The sequence below is a fragment of the Notamacropus eugenii genome, chromosome 6 (assembly GCF_028372415.1).
Source record: "Notamacropus eugenii isolate mMacEug1 chromosome 6, mMacEug1.pri_v2, whole genome shotgun sequence".
NCBI lineage: Eukaryota > Metazoa > Chordata > Mammalia > Diprotodontia > Macropodidae > Notamacropus > Notamacropus eugenii.
This window is the reverse complement of record NC_092877.1, coordinates 148420639-148436388: the sequence shown is the minus strand read 5'-3', so window position 1 is coordinate 148436388 and position 15750 is coordinate 148420639. Positions and strand designations below refer to the sequence as shown.

At 34.9% G+C, this 15750-nt stretch overlaps 1 protein-coding gene across 4 annotated transcripts in view; it reads left to right on the top strand.

Moving 5' to 3' along the window:
- Positions 1-15750, top strand: part of LRBA (LPS responsive beige-like anchor protein) — a 783746-nt gene that overhangs the window by 187189 nt on the left and 580807 nt on the right. For all 4 annotated transcript variants that reach the window (XM_072621222.1, XM_072621224.1, XM_072621221.1 and 1 more), the window contains 6 exons: positions 1345-2298; positions 6336-6514; positions 7673-7826; positions 8256-8436; positions 11179-11306; positions 11804-11911. In XM_072621222.1, coding sequence (XP_072477323.1) covers positions 1345-2298; positions 6336-6514; positions 7673-7826; positions 8256-8436; positions 11179-11306; positions 11804-11911 — 1704 coding nt within the window. The remainder of the gene's footprint in view (positions 1-1344; positions 2299-6335; positions 6515-7672; positions 7827-8255; positions 8437-11178; positions 11307-11803; positions 11912-15750) is intronic.

The window sequence follows — 15750 nt, the reverse complement described above, 5'->3', positions numbered from 1 at the left end:
AAAGGGCACTATAGTGCTGTTCAGACTATCTGGGTTCTTTAGTTTTCACCACTTTGGTGTAGATGAATCAGTGTCAGAGATTTTGATGTTGTACAGCAACTTCAGAAGTCAGTCTCCTTTCTGTGAATCCATTCCTATAAGCATTTAGTAAGTGCTTCATATGGACAAAACATGGTGCTTGTTGCCAAGAAAACTGACTGTCCCCTCTCTTCGTTAGAATGTAAGCTTCTTGAGGTCCAGGTCTGTTTCTTTCTTTCTTTTTTTTTTTTTTTTGGTCTTTGGATAGGTAGCATACTGTCAAACAGGAAATATTTGTTATCAAATGCTTGTTAAATGGAATGATTATTAATGTTGTCTCATTCTTTTTGAAATATTGTAATGTTTATATTTAGGGACATTTTTAGTGAAAAGGGATTTGTTCAAATGAAAGATAATAATTTTGAATATAATCAACTGGAATAATCTTCTAGAATCTAGACCAAAAAATGAATCTGATCTCACTTCATTTCCGTATGGCATTTCCAAAAGGCTCTTCATATTTTTTAAGGTGCAAAAGTGACAAATCAAAAAGGAATAATGATTGAAATGAATTGTTGAGGAATATTTCTACGAAGATACGGTGTGTGCTATGTTAAATATACTATTCCAAGAAAGAGCGCACATGGTTCAGTGAGACATAGGAAGAGTAAGCAATTAAAAACTGTTGATTTATAGGCTAAGTATAATTTTAAGACATAGCTGTACCTTTGAAGTATTAGGACCAGTTTGCATCATTGAAAGTTAGGAGGAAAAAGCATAAAAGAAAGAAAATAAGAAGAGATTTAGGATTTTTGAAGAAGGTTTAGAGATTCTTGAAAAAAGGAATCTAGGATAATTTAACAGTTTGAATATTTGAAGGGTTGCTGTATATGAAGGAAAGTGAACGTCTGCTTTTGATCATTTTGTGGACAGAAGGAAGGGAAATTCTATCAGTAGGGATATATTGTCTGGTACAGAATGAACTTCCTGACAATATGCATGATTAAATCCTGGAACAAGGAATAGAGTTGGATTTTACAGTTTCTGTTACTGTTAATTTTTAAGAATAGTTTGGAAGCCTATACATTAGGCACTGTATAAATGTAATGCTTCTTGGAGGCAATGAGACTAGATGATTTTTTTGACTTTACCTCTCTTCCTATCATATTATCCATATATAAACTTTTAAACTTACTGTTTATCTCATTTTATCAAGACAGTTATAAACTGAATTTAATTATGTTTTATAGATCATGCCTTTTTGTGCTAAAATATACTATGTTTCCTTTGAGTACTTTAAATTAACTTTATCTTTTTTCTATTTAGGTAACTTTCGAAATGCACAAAGAAAGCCTAGCTAATGTATTCAGGGAATACCAAGGGAAAGTTGGTGAAGAAATAGGACAGGGCCCCTCAAGTCCAGTCCAATCAGTCCCTGATGTTAGCAGGGATGTTGAAATTTTAGAAGATGCTCCACAATTAGATGTAAAGGAAGATACTTCTATTTGTATTAGCAGTAATGGTGATGGGGAGCCAATCAAAGACATTGTAGAATCTAATACAGAACCACAAAATCACATACTATCTGTTGAAGAAAGAAAAGCTGGGGAAGAAAAGCCCAAAGTCGATTTGGAGGGAATACTGATCAAAGAAGCAGAATATAAAGACAATTTAGAAGTAGCTCCTGGGGTAAAAGAAGCCGTGACTGATTCTACCCGAGTGAGTGGGAAAGATAATATAGCTGGAGTCCTAAGTCTGCCTTCAGAAGATTTTTCAGATGTGCCTGAAATTTTGGATAAGTCTACAGTGGAAGATGATGAAGAGGATTATGTGGAACTTAAAGTAGAAAGTAGTCCCCCTGTTGAACAGCAAGAGGAAAACAATCCACCTCTTACACTGTCAGAGGTGAGCATGCTATCTGTAGAACTTCAGCAAAATGAGTTATCTTCAGTTGTGCCTGAAGCCAGTGAAAAAGCTGATTCTGAGATAGTAGTTGAGACATTGCCAGATTCAGTTACCTCCAGGGAAGTGACTTCTTCCAGAGTCATAGCCCAAGCAGAAGTCAACCAGATGTTAGAGGAAGGAAAGAAAATGCCCTGCCATGATGGTGAGACTAGAGCAGTTATTGATGGACATATCAACAACTCGGAAACTAGTGTTGCTTCAGAGAAAAAGATTGCCAAGTTGGATGTTTCCAGTGTAGCTACAGACACAGAGAGACTCGAATTAAAGGCCAGTACAAGCACAGAAACTTCTCAGCCTCATCGGCCCAGTCCTGAGGTAGGTACTGTTAACCTTTTTCAGTATGCTGTCAGCTTGGGTTAAAATTAGACATGGAAAGCTTACACAGTATCATTTTGTTGTGGAGTTGATTGTTATTTTATATCACAATATAAATGTTTTAAATCCAGAGATTTAATTTATAAATATTCCTTTTGGAGGGATTTTATAAATTTAATCTGAAATAATTTACCTTTTTTTTGAAACAGTCAATTTTAATAGTACATGTTGAACCAACATTAAAAAACATTTAAAATAAGGTAGGACAATTTATATAGTCAAGTGTAAACTCTGGGCTTACTCTCCCCACCCTTGGTAATACTAGCCATCATAGTCCCTAGAATGTGGCTGACTGCAGGATTCTAATGGCAGTCCTGAAGGGTCATGGGTTTGGAACATTACTACACTCTTCCCAAAATTTATGAATGACATTTGCTATGTTCAACACATCTACTGTATTTGTTTGCTTCATTCTATAGATATTAGCTCTCTAATGACTTAGAAAAGTTTTACCATTTTCTTTTCATCAGTACAGAATTTCAGGAAAAGTATGTGTGGCACAATTTACAAGCAAATTTTTAATTAATGTCCTTTTGTGCTTATAAATACATGTGATAACAACTTAACACACAAACATCATTGTACAGAGTTCTCATAAGTTATCAAGTGCTTATTTTGTTGTTTAAACATGCCTTCCCCAATCCAAAAAATAAAGAAAAACAAGCCTTCCATAAAAGCTTTTGCCTGATCCCTATAGAGCTCACAAAGAATGGTTTTCTCTCTATAGGTCCTGAATTACTTAGGTTATCTAGAAGTAACATTCTTATCCTTAGGTGAGAAACAAAATATAAGTTTTCTGTGATTCCCTCAGTGTATAGAGCTATCCAACTAGGGTATGGACAAAATCTTTAGGTTATCTTTTGTACCCAGTGCGAAGTGCTTTCTGTACAATAGGGTAGGTACCTTTTGGTACCTGGGCACATGTCCTCTTATGCCAAGGAGCACCCATGGTTTCCCAATAGATCTCAACCAAGGGTAATCCTAATGGAATTCCAGGCTCATCCAAAAATAATAACCATAGGCTATTATGTGTGGGGCTTCCCAAAGTAATTCAACCTTTGATGTTAATTATTCAAGGTTTTTAGGCCAGCAGGAAAGCCTTATTTATGTTACAGACTTCTAGGCGTAAGGATTTCACATTAGCTCCTCTAGAATCATGTATTGAATAAGGCATGAAATCTGAGATTTGCTTACAATGAAAACAAAAATGAACATTTATTAACTCATGGTGGAACTAGGAACTGATATTTCAGGGATATAAAAGTCATGCTTCCTGTGTCAGTCTCAATACTTGTAAATATGTACAGTACCACACTTATTAGTGCTTAAGTGTTCAAAAAAACATAAGTTTATCACAAAGAAGTTAGCCTGGCTTGTTAAGAGACACTCTGAATTACAGACTGTTGTATAAATTCTAGCCTAAAATAAAAGATTTTTGTTTTAGTGGATTCAAAAACTAATGTACTTGATAAAGAAAATCCTGAGTAGAGAATGTCTCTAGTAGATCGCTATAAATGTGAAAGGCCTAATATTTATTCCAGATGTTTTCTTCACATGTAGTATCCTAACTTTTATTGACCTTTATTCATCCCCAGAGGCATATGACTACTTTCTTTTCTCTGGGTTCTTATAGTAATCCTGAGCAAATGGGGATGGGATGGCCCACTTTTACTAGTATGGAAATTGTTATTAAAAGGGAAACATTCTTCTAGTAACACCAACATTGCCTGCCTTGAAGACATTTCATGAGGGAATTAATTCTCCAATGGAAGAAAATCAGAGACTCCTAGAAAATTTTTTCCTTTATGTATTGAAGGTAGCACTTGTATCCTCAGACTGTCTTAGATTTTGATGTCTTTGGTCTGATTTTAATGGGGAAGAGAATATTATAGTGGACATAGCTTATTAGGAATAAAGGGAAGTTGTTTTGAATCTAGACTTTGGTTGAAATGTCATTTTGAACAACTCAGGTAACTCCCCAGAGCCCTAGCTTTCTCATTGGTAAAATTTTGGTTTAATTGAAATGGGATAATAATATTGACCCTGCTTATGATAGGCAGTATGGCACAGTGTGAGGAAGGCTGCATTGAGAGGAAGAGGACTCAGATTGGATTCCATCTCTGTGATCTCCCCTCTGAGAGTTTGGGTATATCACCTGATTTTGACCCTCAGGGTCCTCCATCTGTAAAGGAAGAGTTCTGGATTAGATGGCCTCTTAAGTTCTCTCCTAGCTCTATGCTGAAAGTTATTTTTAGGTTTAAATGAAATAATTAAGTGAAACTTCTTTGAGAAATGTTAATTGCTCTGCATATGGAAGACGGTAATATCATAAAACTTATAAATACCCAGTATACAAGACCTTGTTATTAGGAATAAAGTATATGGTTTTCATTGCATTTTCTAAGTCATGGCAGATTGAGATAGTTGCCCCAAGATTTGAATTTTGGAGACTTACACATTTTTATTGGGAGCATTTGACTGGAACTACAAGAAATGGCTTGGCTAGAATTAGGTGATAGTGTTATCTGGTGCTTTTAGTTTTTTTTTTTAAGTACCCAAGGGCCTTCAAAATATATGCAGACAACAGATAGGGGTAGGAGTAGGAAGGAAGGAGACTAAATTAGATTGCCTGGCAGCAGTGCCCCTTTTTGTCCCACCTTCTTCCCATCCCCTAGATTTCAGGCTTCTTTTTCCTAAAATTTTGATTCTCTTCCCTCCCTTTCCTCTGGTAATCATTAAAATTTGGAGGAGGTACGGAAAGGGGCGAACATGGCGTCATTTTTTCTGTACTGTCAGCATATGACCTCAGTTATAAAATACATTATTTTTGAAAGGATATTCTTTTAATTCTTTATTTAGATTGATCTTTATGATGTCTCTTTTTTCATTCTTCTCTCTTTTGTCCTACATATACTCACTTACCTTTTCTTCTGTCTCCTAAGATTATAAGAGCATCTGTATTTCTGAGTGCAAGCAACTAGAACATGTCTTTCAGAAGCACCAAAATAATTTTTAACAACAAAAAAAAATATTGCCTGAAAGTCATTCTTTTGAACAGATTTTTCTCTTACTGTTTTGGTCAGTTAATATTTGCTGTCCTGTTGAATAGTTCCTGGGCAGTTAGATGGCACAGTGGAGAGAGTGCCTGACGTGAAGTCAGGAAAACTCATCTTCCTGAGTTCAAATCTGTCCTCAGACACTTCCTGGCTATGTGACCCTAGACAAGACCGTTAACCCTGTTTGCCTTGGTTCTTCATTTGTAAAATGAGCTGGAGAAGGAAATGGCAAACCATTCGAGTATCTTTGCCAAGAAAATTGCAGATGGAATTACAAACAGTCGTGTGTAACTGGACAGGTACGGCACACTTAAGTTGTTCCTACTGTGCAGCCGTATGTATAGTGTTTGATTACAGCAGCGTTCCTTTCTGCAGAGCTTCTTGTCATTGTGCTTTCAGATTTCTGAATAAAATCTGTGCGTTGTTCCCCTCCCCTGCCCCAGGCTAAAACTCTTCTTATGCTGGTGTCAACAGGTGCCGTCAAGTCATGTTTGTTCATTTGTACTTTCTCACTCTCTTCTTGGATGTTCCCTCCATCCAACCGGTACCTTAGGCTAGCTTCCTGATGGCATTACTTATTTCTCTTATCTGGTGATAGGGTTAAATAGGTTATGAAGCACTGATTTTGCTTTTATCTAGGCTAAAACTGATAATACAGTTACAAGTGAATTGGTTATCACTGATTGATAGCATATGGAAACTTGCACATAGCTGTATAGTTATTAGAGAAGAGTATGGTTCTTAAATAACATGTTGTTGCTATGTAATAACCATCGATAACGTCAGTTTTTAAATGGCCATGTCTGCGAAACTGGATTGCACAGCAGTCACTGGTTGTTTATCCTTTTGTGCTTACTCAGGTATTTCTTTTGCTATTATTTTCTTTGAAGATGGATTGATGTTTATGTTTTCTCTACTTAGACATCAAGAGAACAGGAACAAATAGGACAAGAAATACCACCAGCTATAGCCAGTGGACAAAGGAGAGATTCCAGATCTACTATGTTTCGTATTCCTGAGTTCAGATGGTCCCAAATGCATCAGCGTTTGCTCACAGACTTGTTGTTCTCCATAGAAACAGATATACAGATGTGGAGAAGGTTTGTTACTTGGGTACATTTTTCAGATGTTCACTAAATCCTATTTTTTTGTTTGATATAAGCATGATGCATAACTGAAATTTTATGTTCTCTGTTATTTTAGAGGTTACTGATAAAAATAGAATATCACTAGGCACTAATGTAGACATGAATTTTCATTTCAAATTGTGTTAGTTGCCCTGCATGAGTAGTGTGTAATGATAAGGTTATAAAACCTTTGGCCTCAGAAATCATTATAGTTGTACTGTATATTATAAAAATGAAAGATAAGGATAATACGCTGTCCTGCATGTTAAAATCAGTATGAAGTGAAGGAATTTTCTGGTGTTTGATAACTCCTATTTTATTTGCATATGTACTGTATTTGTTGTAATTGATTGCCTGTTTCTGGCATTTGCTGTGATAATGTTTTGGAAGTTAGTAGAAATAATATTATAATTTTAAAATTTCTTATTGCTATCTTTCTTTTGTTTTTTAATACCTCCATTTCCAAACATATTCCTTTCTGTTTATCCTGTGAGCTGTAACAAAATAAAAAGCAATGGATAGTGGGACAGGGCAACAGGTAACAGTTCAGCAAAAGCAACCCCACAGATTAACCAAGTTTGATATTATATACTGTCTTCCTCACTTAGAGTACCTTACCTCTACAAAGAAAGTTGAGAGGTGCAGTTTTTCAACTCTTCACCAAGGCCAAGCTTCTTTGTCAATGTCTCATCCACATTTTTCTCTTTTCCCTTCACAGTGTTATTTTATTTTCATGGTTCTGCTTACTTCATTCTCCATCAGTTCGTAGAGCTCTTCCATGATTCTCTGAATTTTTTATGTCCTTAATTTCTTACAGCATATTAATATTCTGTTTCATTTGAATACCACTATTTGTTTAATTATTCTCCAAAATCCAGTTTTGGTTGTACTTTGTGTATTATTTGCAAGGTTAATATTGTTAATGCTTCAAAATCAAAATGGCACGAATAGTTTCTGATTAGGAGTGATCTGTTCCACTGAATGAAGTTCAGAAGCATCAAGTGTTTGATACATCATCATCATTCCTATGCTTTCAAGGTAACAACCACGCTTTATCATTCCTTCTCTCAGGTAGGCAAACTGATTCCCTCTCTTTAGATTTGTCAGTAAATGTGATTTTTCTTTTAACAGCCATTCAACAAAGACAGTTATGGACTTTGTGAATAGCAGCGATAATGTCATCTTTGTACATAACACAATTCATCTCATCTCTCAAGTAATGGACAACATGGTCATGTCTTGTGGAGGTATACTGCCATTGCTTTCAGCTGCTACATCTGCAACAGTAAGTTCTTCCAGTATTAGTTAACATTGGTGAACAAGCGTTAGTTATACACCTTTATTTGTTAAAAATGAGTAGCCTTAGATAGTAGAAGTTGAGGAGTATGTTTTTTGTGTACTTTTCAAAACTATAATGCAGTTAGCCATAAGTATTTTGCTGCTCTTGAAAATGTTGTCTAGTCCAGGAATAAAAAGTATGTGTGTTTCAGTGTCAGGTAACTATGGGAGAACATGACTGAGAGCCTGTTTCATCAGTATACTTTATTTTAATTACTTGTGATAGCACATATGATGTGATAGAGAACAGGCTAGTGTTGTATATTATGCAAATTTGGCTTTTTGTGAAATTCAGAAATTGTATAGTATTTGTATGAAAAATGTTTTTCCTCATGACACTTGGCATACTGTAATACTGAACTTCACTTTTTTACAGCATGAGTTGGAGAATATTGAACCAACTCAGGGTCTTACAATAGAGACCTCTGTGACATTTTTGCAAAGGTTAATTAGCCTTGTAGATGTGTTAATTTTTGCAAGTTCTCTTGGCTTTACGGAAATTGAAGCTGAGAAAAATATGTCATCGGGAGGAATTTTGCGGCAGTGCCTCAGACTGGGTAAGTGTGAAACTTCTCAGTTTCTTTTTGATTTCCAGAGAAGGCCCAGTGGTATGCACGTGTTAAGAATTTGATAAATACGTTTTAAGTGATTCTCTATTAAGTTGGAAATACCACTAACATGTTTATATTGGGATAAAATTTGTCTTTGTTCCCAAATTTTTGAGAGCAAAGAAAGGCATAATCATGACATGTGCTTAAATAAGACTGAAGACCAACAGTATTATTCTTAAGTATTATCTAATAACAATTTACATTGAGGTCATGAATGTACTAGTTACCAAGGATACTTAATCATTTATTTAAAAATATGATTCATCATAGCTGTTGTTTGTCTAGATACCTTTTCAAGTAATAGTATTGCACTTTTTTGAAGTTAGACTTTTCACTTTCTACCAACTTTCTAGGTAGAACAGTGAGAATATTTTTTGATTTACAGAAGAGTTAAATAATGTTTGTTTAATGAATATCCTCTTTGTTTCTAGGACAGAAACAGTTTGATAGGGAATGGAGAGGTATGGGTCAAAAAAAATGTAAATCTCATTTTGAAATTTTAATAGATGTTAATGGAGGAACATAATTTAGATTTATAAAAATTCTGTTATTGTGAAATTATTGAGTTGGACAGATCTTGCTTTTTGATTTTTCAGTTAATGTTATTTAAACACTTTGAAATGTATTGTTTGGTGTATTAATTAAAATAGAATAGCTTAAAATATTTCTTAAAATCAAACAAACTAATGAAGAGGAAGCACTTTTTTGTGAGAATATAGTGAAAAAAGTCTACTTGGGCTCTGATACTTATATAGATAGATAGATAGAAGCATCTATCTATATCCATATATCTCACTACTTTTAAAAGTATCTTTATATATGTATAGTAAGTATATATGATATACTTTTCATATTGTACATACATACATATGTGTGTATATCTATATATATCCTCTATCATCTGTCTAGCCATCCATCCATCCATCTATCTGTCTGTCTATCTAGTATCTTTAGTTTCTATTTAATGATACAACATTCATATACCTCTGAGGATAGGAGAAGAAGATATGAGGCTCCCATTTTTATTTCTTCAATTTCGTTAGAATGAAAAGAGACTTGGGACATCAGGTCATTCACTCTGACCTATCTTTAGAATTTTCTTCAGTGAAAAATTATTTTATCTCAAAGCAAAGCACTTTATTAACCTTGAGTGCTGTCAGATCAGCAAGGGGCTGATTACATTATATAATGAATTCATGGTAAGGTATCAATGATATGAATAGGTTGCTACCCCTCTCTATAAGCATATATTAATTATAATGTGCTTGGCACAGTGCCTGACTTACTTATATGGTAAGTATCATATAAATGTTAACTTTTGTTACTGTTAGTGTTATTTCCATTTCTGTGTCCTTGCAAGTTTATGGGGTGGTCCACCTTGTCCGCTCACCGTTAGCTCCAGGGAATAAAAAACTGAGAATTACAATTGAGGTCTAACTCAGTTTATAGACTCTGTCTCCTTTTCCTCTTTCCTACCTGTGTAGAGGAAGTGGAAAGCGACTCTGCTTTCTTTTTTGTCCATCACTGTATGTAAAAGCAGAATCCTTTCCAGACCACAGTTCCATGTCCAGTTGAGGGCCAGGCCCTGAGCTGGCAGTTGGAGCCTGTGGGTTTGAGCTGGATTCTGCTCATTTATTGACTTTAGCCTTTGGCAAGTTATGTAAGTGCTTTGAGAGAGTCATTCTCTTCCTTTCCCTTCCCCCACCTACATGAGGATAATGCTGGAAGATCTCACCAGAGTCGTGAAGCAAGTGCCCTCTAAAATGTGAAACTGAATTTAGGCAAGGATTTATCCGTCTTATAAATGTTTGATTTCCATGGTTGTTGTTGCCGAGTCATTTTGGTGCGTCTGAGTCTTCATTATCCCATTTGGAGTTTTCTTGGCAAAGAGACTAGAGTGGTTTGCTATTTACTTTTCTAGCTCATTTTATAGATGAAAAAACCTGAGGCAGACAGGGTTAAATGATGTGCCCAGGGTTGTAACAGCTACTACGTGTCTGAAGCCAGATTTGAACTCATGTCTTTCTGACTCCAGGCCCGACTTTATCCGCTATGCCGCCTGGCTGTACATCCGCCCCCACCCTCTTTATACTTTAGTGTGAATTATTTTCATTGTGAAGAGATCAGTGCTCAGCTGACAATAGTTGATGGGATGAGGTAATAAATGGCCCTCTATAAAAGTGAAGCTTAAGATAAATGTAAGCTGCTAATATTGTCTCCTCTCACTGGTATTCCTTGAGTCAATTTGCTATGCCACAACTCTCCCCTTTCCTTTTTCCTTTACTTTTCTCACCTTCAGTGGTAGCAATAATTGTTAGTTTTTACGGATTATAAAGTATGGGAATTTAAGAGATGGCTTTTCATTTTGTTTCTGGACTAAATATCAACCTACCATCAAGGTAGATGGGTTGGCTAATGATGACTTACAATTTATTAAAGGTAATTTGATCTGTTAGTTCTAACATATACACACACATATATACATATATACACACGTATTTATGTGTATTTATAATACACAATAGTTATATTCAGATTTTTCATTCATATTGTAATATACATTATATATATATGTTATGCTTTGGTATATATACAAAAATTCATTTCAAGTAATTAAGTTTCCTTTTTTTAAGCACAAATTCTACCTCTCCTCTTTCTACCCACCCCTCCTTTTTTTTTTTTTGATAGTTTGTGCGGTGGCAGTAAGAAATTGTTTAGAATGTCAGCAGTATTCACAACTGAAACCTAACAGAGACCCAGCAAAAGGACATAAAACAGCCCATAGTTTGATAACCGCTGGAAAGACTGCAGCAAAGGCAAGCATATAGCTTAATGAATTGTAGATAAGCGCATATATATATATATATATATATATATATATATATATATATATATATATATATATATATACAGTAATTTCATGATTGAACTTCTTTAACAGTAAAAACTATAGTAAAACAATTATTGGAATTCCTAAAGCAGTTACTTTCACTTGTAAGCATAATATTAAATATTTATGTTTTCAAACTGCAAGGTAAATTTTATTCCTGATTAGTCTTTTCTGCTTTTCTGAATGTTTGCTTTTATAATTTCTAGAGTGCTTCTTTCTTTAGATATGGATAGATATACCTTTGGATATACCTTTCTCGCTGTATCAGTTGCTTAGTTGATTGGTTATTCAGTAGTGTCATGTGTCTGTGTTTAAGCAGAAACAAAAGAGAGCTCATAATGGGCATGTGCCATGTGCTACTTTTCTGGTTCTTTGAATGATGTATTTTTTTTTTTTTTACATCTCTGTGATTTTCTTTCTTAGAGTCCGGTGGATATTGTAACTGGTGGCATATCTCCAGTGAGAGATCTCGATAGACTTCTGCAAGACATGGATATTAACCGGCTTCGGGCCGTTGTCTTCAGAGATATAGTACGTCATACTTCTTGTGGTGGTGGTGGTTGTTTCTGCTTTTTCAACTTACTTATAAAATCTGTTCTGATCCTTAGGAATCTACCTTCATGTTGAGCAATCCCATAGGCTTTAAAATACTTTAGTGATAAAGAAAATAAGTTTTAGAGTGCAAATTGCCTTTATAATTGGTTCAGATTTCTTGCAATTGAAGTATGCATCAGAAAGGGGAAATAGAACCAAGGAAAGAAAGAGGGGGAATGGCAAGGGACCCCAGAAATCTATTCCAGGTAACAATTATTACGATGTTATTTTGGAAAAGAAGAAATATATTTATTGAAAATGAAAAATAATGAATTTCAGTATGGATTTATCAGCTTAATTTTCTCTTTAATTTTTACAGATGTGAGAATAACCAATTTTTAGTCAGCTTGAAATTTTTAGGCTGCTTCAGAGTAGTCAATATCACTGAAAAGATTAAATCATGATAGATACAATTCCCTCGTGTGATGATATAGTTCAATTTAGCACACCCTTTTTAATCATCTATGATGTGTATAGTAATGTAGTTTCTGCTGTGAGAGATTCAGACATAAGACCTGCTTTCTCCTTTTTTGGAGCGTATGTCTTGCACTATATTCACCTTTAATACAAAATGGGATGTATTATTTACCTGAAATACCAAGTCCCATGTGAGGTGTGAGGCTATAACATTAACTTGTTCCAGAGGAGCAGCTAGAGATGATAGAAAGCTTAAAGAAGGAAATGTCTTTTGAGACAGGTAGACAAAATGGGAGGTTATTCTAGGTATTATCAAAAGTATGAATATGGGGAAGTGGAGGATATTCCGCAAGGATATCCCTAGCAATACTTCAACTTGACTGTATTTTAGAAGGGAGAAGAACATTTTTTACTCTTCTCTATATACATTCTGAAAGGTTATTCAGGGTAAGGCTGAGGATCTTGTTGGGCAATAGAATTTAAAAAGTTTTGAGCAGAGGAATTACATGATCAGATCATGAGGAAGAGAGGTATGAAGGATTGGAAGAATGAGAGAATTAAGGTGGGGAGGCTGATCAAAAGGTTATTTTAGTAGTCTGTGTAGTCTATATGGGTTGTTATTGGCGTGTAGTGGAATGATTGTCGTGGGAACTGATTCTGTGGAGAATATAGAGGTAATGATCCTCACAATAGCCCTGAGAAGTAGGTGCTACATCTATCACCCACATTTTACAGATGAGGAAACTGAAGCTGATGGAAGTTAGTGATTTGCTCAAAGTATAATTTAAACTCACTTCTAACTGACACTTCAGGTCCAGTGCTCTATTCACTGTATTACCTAGTGGCCTTTAAGTAGATGTACTTCTATGAAAGAAGTATAATATAAACTTTAAGGCAGAGGTTCTCATCTTAAGGTCTGTGAATGTATTTAAAAGTATTTTGTTAATTGTATTCAATATAATTGGTTTCTTTTTATGTATTTAATTTTGTATGTTTATAAACATTATTCTGTTTATTTTACCTTTGTAACAAGGCAGGCATACTATCTCTTCCTTTTCTCCTTTGTCACTGTCACTATGCCAGTGCTGACCTCATCTGTGCATCACCTCAGACTTGAATTATTGTAATTATTTGCTCATTACTCTCCTTACCTCATACTCTCTTCACTCTAGTATATTTCCCTATCGGTTGTCAAAAGGCTCTTTCTAAAGAGCATGTTCAACCATGTCAGCTTCCTGTCCCCATCTCAATAAACTCCCGGGATACTCTGTCACCTCCAATATCTTTTTTCTTTTTTTAATCAAATTAACCATTTTCTTCTACTTCTTGTTGTTGTTTTATAAAGCTGGCTCTTAATTTTTTAGTTCGATAGTTTTCTTAATTTCATTTTTATTAATCTCTCCTTTGATTTTCAGAATTTCTAATTTGGTATTTAATTGGGGATTTTTAATTCATTCTTTTTTCTAGCTTTTTTAGTTGCATGCCAAATTCATTGATCTCCTCTTTATTTTATTCATGTAAGCATTCAGAGATAAAAAATGTCCCTAAGAACTGCTTTGACTACATCCCATAAGTTTTGTTATGTTGTCTCATTATTATCATTCTCTTGGGTGAAGTTATTGATTATTTCTTTGACTTGTTGTGTGACACACTCATTCTTTAGGATTAGATTGTTTAGTTTTCAGTTAATTTTTAGTCTATCTTTCCATAGCCCTTTATTACATGTAATTTTTATTACATCATGATCTGAAAGGAATATATTTATTATTTCTTTCTGCATTGGATTGTGAGGTGTTTATGCTCTGCTACATGGTCATTTTTTATGTAGGTGCAATGAACTACTGACAAAAATATATATTCTTTTCTATTCCCTTCAATTTTTTTCAGAGGTTTACCATATCTAACTTTTCTAATATTCTATTTACCTCTTTAACTTCTTTCTTGTTTATTTTGTGCTTAGATTTATCTAGTGCTGAGAGAGGGAAGTTGAGATCCCCCACTAGGATGGTTTTGCTGTCTTTTTCTTCCTGTAACTCCCTTAACTTCTCTAAGAATTTGGATGCTATACCACTTGGGTATATTTAATATTGATATCACTTTACTGTCTGTTACCTTTTAGCAAGATGTAGTTTCCTTCCTTATCTCTTTTAATTAGATCTATTTTTGTTTTTGCTTTGTCTGAGATCAGAATTGCTACCCCTGATTTTTTTTGCTTCAGTAGAAGCATAATGTATTCTACTCTAGTCTTTTACCTTTACTCTGCCTGTGTCTCTCAGCTTTGAATTTGTTTCTTGTGAACAACATACTGTAAGATTATGGTTTTTCCTCCATTCTGCTGTCTGTTTCTGCTTTATGGAAGAGTTCATGCCATCCCCATTCTCAGTTATGATTAGGTGTCTTTCTCTCCGTCCTTTTCCCTTCTCCCCCCATTTATGATTTTCTCCCTCCTTTCTCCCTTCCCTCCTCACTAGTGCTTTGTTTCTGACCACTGCCTCCCTCTGTCTGTCCTCCCTCCTGTCCACCCCCAGGGAAGATAAATTTCTATGCCCAGTCGAGCATGTGTGTCATCCCCTCTGGTCCAAGTTCTATGAGAATAAGATTCAAGGAACGCTCCCCTGCCTCTTTCCTTTCCCTCTGCTGTGGTAGGTCTTTGTGCTCTTCATGTGATGTTATTTTACCTTCCCTGCACCCCCCCCCCCCCCCTTTCCTTTTCTCCCAGGATGATCTTTTGTTTTACTCTGAAATTAATTTATCATCATCACATCAAAATCAGCTTATTCCTCCTGAAGAGTCAGACATGACTGAAACAACTGAACAACAACAATGAATCTTGAGGAGAAATACTGATTTATGTCAAATTTAAAACTATCTGAGACATTCACTGTTTACTAAATTATCCCTTGTAGGATCTGTGGGCAGCTACTTTGTTTAAAAAAAAAACACCAAAAACTGTTTGGTCATTCTTGATATTTTCTTATCATGGTATTCAAATCTCTCATATATTTACTTTATTTTCTACTTTTATTTCGTTTCCAGTTTCTCTGAGCTTTTGGTGTGTGTGTGTGTGTGTGTAATTTCAAACCTCGACAAGGCCCAAGATACGTATAATTCAGCTTCCTAACTTTATAGATGATGATATTGAATCTTATAGAAATTAAATTAATAAACCAATATCATACATTGTTAGTTGTAAAAATTGGACAGTTCATTGGGTTTTTCCTATTATTTCATATGACAATAAATCTCAGTGGCCAATTCTGTGGTTTTGTTGATTTTTTTCCTTCCATTTCCAAGGCTTTATAGATTGCTAAGTCTTTCTTAGGCTCTTTGGTGACCTCTACATATTTGGAATACTCATT